At 42.8% G+C, this 3,513-nt stretch overlaps 1 protein-coding gene across 3 annotated transcripts in view; it reads right to left on the reverse strand.

Annotated features, from left to right (window-relative positions):
• The window catches only part of CCDC18 (coiled-coil domain containing 18), a 69,528-nt gene that overhangs the window by 48,566 nt on the left and 17,449 nt on the right, over window positions 1-3,513 (reverse strand). For all 3 annotated transcript variants that reach the window (XM_019531097.1, XM_019531095.1, XM_019531096.1), the window contains one exon: window positions 1,725-1,856. In XM_019531097.1, coding sequence (XP_019386642.1) covers window positions 1,725-1,856 — 132 coding nt within the window. The remainder of the gene's footprint in view (window positions 1-1,724; window positions 1,857-3,513) is intronic.

Consider the following 3,513-nt stretch of genomic DNA (forward strand, 5'->3'; position numbering starts at 1 on the left):
TCACAAACTCCCCCCACAACCCATCCTAAACACCCCCACCCAAATCATGACAATATGTTATTTCTAAATAAAATTAAAATATGTTATAGTAGGTGTTTGACTTGCATATGTTTGCATAAAAACATATAGCATATGTTTTTTTCTGGTTCTAAGAAGGCACCCCCCCAAAAGGGTATTTCCAGGGGGGCAAGGAGACAAACTTCTGGTGGAAAAGGTCAGGGGTTAGGGATGGGACTTCCAGTAGCAAGATGGCAACCAAGGGGTAGGGCACCTGTTAAGGGGTGGGGCTACCCATGCGGCCTTCGACAGCTCACCAAAACTCGTTAAGCGGCCCACCACCTGAAGTAATTGCCCACCCCGGTCTACTTTTTCCCCAAATGTAGATTCAGGACCTCTAGAGATGCCTTCGTGAAATTTAGGGGAGTTAGGTAATGGTGTTATAGAGGCATTTAAAATTCCTTCTAGATGGAGAGGAGATGCATCTCTCTCAGAGAAACAGCATGAGTCTTCATATCGCTAGATTCAAAAATATTAAAGGGAAAAGTATCATGAATTTCTAATTTGTTAGCAACCTCAGAACTGTCACAGGGCACTAAGGAGTGCCTGCTCCTTCAAGAGCAAAGTCAGCTTAGCTAGGGAGCCCAAAAAGCTAGGCAGGGCTCCACAGATGCAGGTTGCTTTGACAGTAAGATAATCAGGTAATTAGCAAGTACCTACAGTTGGTCAGCTGACCAGGAGTCAGAGCCCAGGGCACATGTAAGCTCAGGGCTGAGGCTGGCCTGGGGTCACACTCTTTGGCAACTGCACAAGACAGTGGCCCAATGCATCCAGCTGCCTGCTTTGCTATTGCCAAATGCAGTAAGACTCTAGGGGCTCACAATGTGCCCACAGATAAAAGGGATAATATTCTAAGGGTGAGGACTGGCCCTCTTAAAGGGGAAGAGTGCTGCCTTTATTATTAATGTTACGTTGTAGCCCAGGGGCTTAAGTTTGTGTTATTGTTTGAACCAGTGGACCGGGAAGAGGCTAACAGGGGAGGAGGAGGCCTCATTGGGGGCACCTGATTGTGCAGAGCTGCAGTAGCAGAGGGGTGCAATCCCAGGGGCTGCAGAGAGACCAGCGCCAGAGGGGCATGAGCTGCAAGGGTCCGGAGAGCCCAGCACCAGAGGGGTGCAAGCTGCTAGGGCCAAGGGCCCAGTAATAAGAGGAGTTCGTGGGCTAGCGCTTCAAAGCCAGGCCCAACACAGTGGGTCTAGGCTAGAAGGCCTAGCTATATCAAAGGGGCAGAGTCCAACTGGGCCAAGGCCCCAACAGAGCATAACAGCAATGTAACACCTGCGAGGCATGGGGCGTGGTAAAGGGGTACTTGGAGCCACACAACTGGCCCATAAGGCCTGAGCTGTTTTGTGCAGCACCGTACTAAAGAAAGACCTGGTAAAGGGCCTACAGATTAGAGAGCTCGAGTAAGGTTCAGTGAACCAAGACTAAGCGAAGGCTCGTGGGCAGCTTCCCAAGTTATTTTTCGAACAAAGATGTGGCAGGCAAGATAAGAGGGTGCCCTCAGGGCAGAGCTTGCACAGTCACAGAGCCACCAGGGGCATCACGGCCACCCCTGAGGATCTCACCCCATGACAAGAACCACTGAGGAATAAAGATTGGTAAACTAAACAACAAGGAAAAAATATCAACATATAACCCATGCTAATTAGTATACAATGTCTTACTATTTCAATCTGTTTCTCCATTTCTTTACGCTGTTCAAGATGAATTAACTTTGCTTTTTCAAAGGAAATAGTTATGTGCTCATGTTCTTTATTGATACTTGTTTCCAAGTTACGAATCTGATCATTCTTTTCCTGAAACAAAAACAATCCTTGATAGGTATGTATGTATTGATCTTTTGAGATCAGCAATGAAAAGACATAAAATTCTCAGACTTAATAAAACAAACAAAACAATAATGAAAGCAGATAATAACATTTTCCATTCATCTCGAAGCATTTTATGTGCCACAGCATACATGCAGAGTAACACTGGAATGCAGCTATGTTGCATAGATTAGGCAAATGTCAGAGGACAAACGACACAGATCACAACAATCAGGAACAAGTGAAACATTTGAAAAGGACAGCAAGTTAAAGAACTATTCTCACCAAAGGAACTATGGCCTATTCAGAACAGACAGGTCCCTAAAGTGTTACAGTCTCATTTGGAAAAACCATTTGCCCATCTAACAAGGTGGGAGAGAAGTCTTAACCAGCAGCACTTGGACTTGAACATATGGAATCTAGGTATCCTAAAACCAATATTTTAACTACTAACATATGCTACAGCTGCATTATTGCCTAATAACATATGCTACAGCTGCATTATTGCCTAATAACAATACATTTCTAACACTTATCTAAAGATCTATCAGTGCCCTCTACAGATATTCAATTTCACGAATTAGGAAAAAGAAACTCGGAGAAGTAAAGTAGATTAGCCAAAGTGATAAAATTTTATGTGAGAGAAAGACGGACAGTGCTCCAGATCCAAGTTGCAGGCATATAACCATGTTTAAATTACAAAAAGAATCATTAACTTAGGAATTTTTAGAATATTTATATAAAACAGCTTACTACTACTATGAACCTTCACTACTTCTTATAGTCCACTCTTTTATCCTCTACCCCAAGCCACTCAGCTTTAAACTATTTTATTTCATAGACATTAGGGCTGGAAGGGACCTCAGAAGATCATCAAGTCCAGCCCCCTACCCGAGGGGATGGAAGTCAGCTGGGGTCACAGGATCCCAGCAAGATAGATGTTCAATTGACCCTTAAAGGAATCCAGAGTCCTTGCACCACCTCTAGCGGCAATCTGTTCCAGACCTTGGGGGCTTGGACAGTGAAGAAGTTCTTCCTTATATCCAGCCTAAAACGGTCTTGGAGGAGTTTGTGACAGTTTGACCTTGTCATCTCGTGAGGCATTCTGGTGAGTAGGCGTGTCCCCAGATCCTGATGTACACCCCTTATATACTGACAGGCAGCCACCAAGTGACCCCTGAGCCTGTGCTTTTCCAGGCTGAAAAGTCCTATAGCTCTCATATTTTACTGGAAGAATAGTTTTACTGCAATATAAAGGCATTTAGAAGACCAAAATATAAAATACTTTATTTGTGACCTTAAGTTTAAAAAACAAAAACAAACAGAAAAGGAATGTTTAGGATCATTAAATATTTTTGACTGAACACATTTCCTTGTAGAACCCCCCACTGTTTCCTGCATTTAAAAAAAAGACAGAAAAATCTTGTTTCCATTTAAGTAAATGACAAAACTCCCACTGCCTTCAATGAGAGAGGTTTTCAGTATACCTTTAGTATGAAGTAAACAAACTACATTCCATTAAGAATTTCAACCTTTGTTCAAGCAAAGAAAATATAGCATCTGTTTGTAGCTATTTTGTATTATTTAGCATATATTTTATATTATTTTCCCTTTTCTGTATAACTGCCGCGCGGCACTCTCACAT

The sequence above is a fragment of the Crocodylus porosus genome, unplaced genomic scaffold (genome assembly GCF_001723895.1).
Source record: "Crocodylus porosus isolate Cpor-Errol unplaced genomic scaffold, CroPor_comp1, whole genome shotgun sequence".
Taxonomy (NCBI): Eukaryota; Metazoa; Chordata; order Crocodylia; family Crocodylidae; genus Crocodylus; species Crocodylus porosus.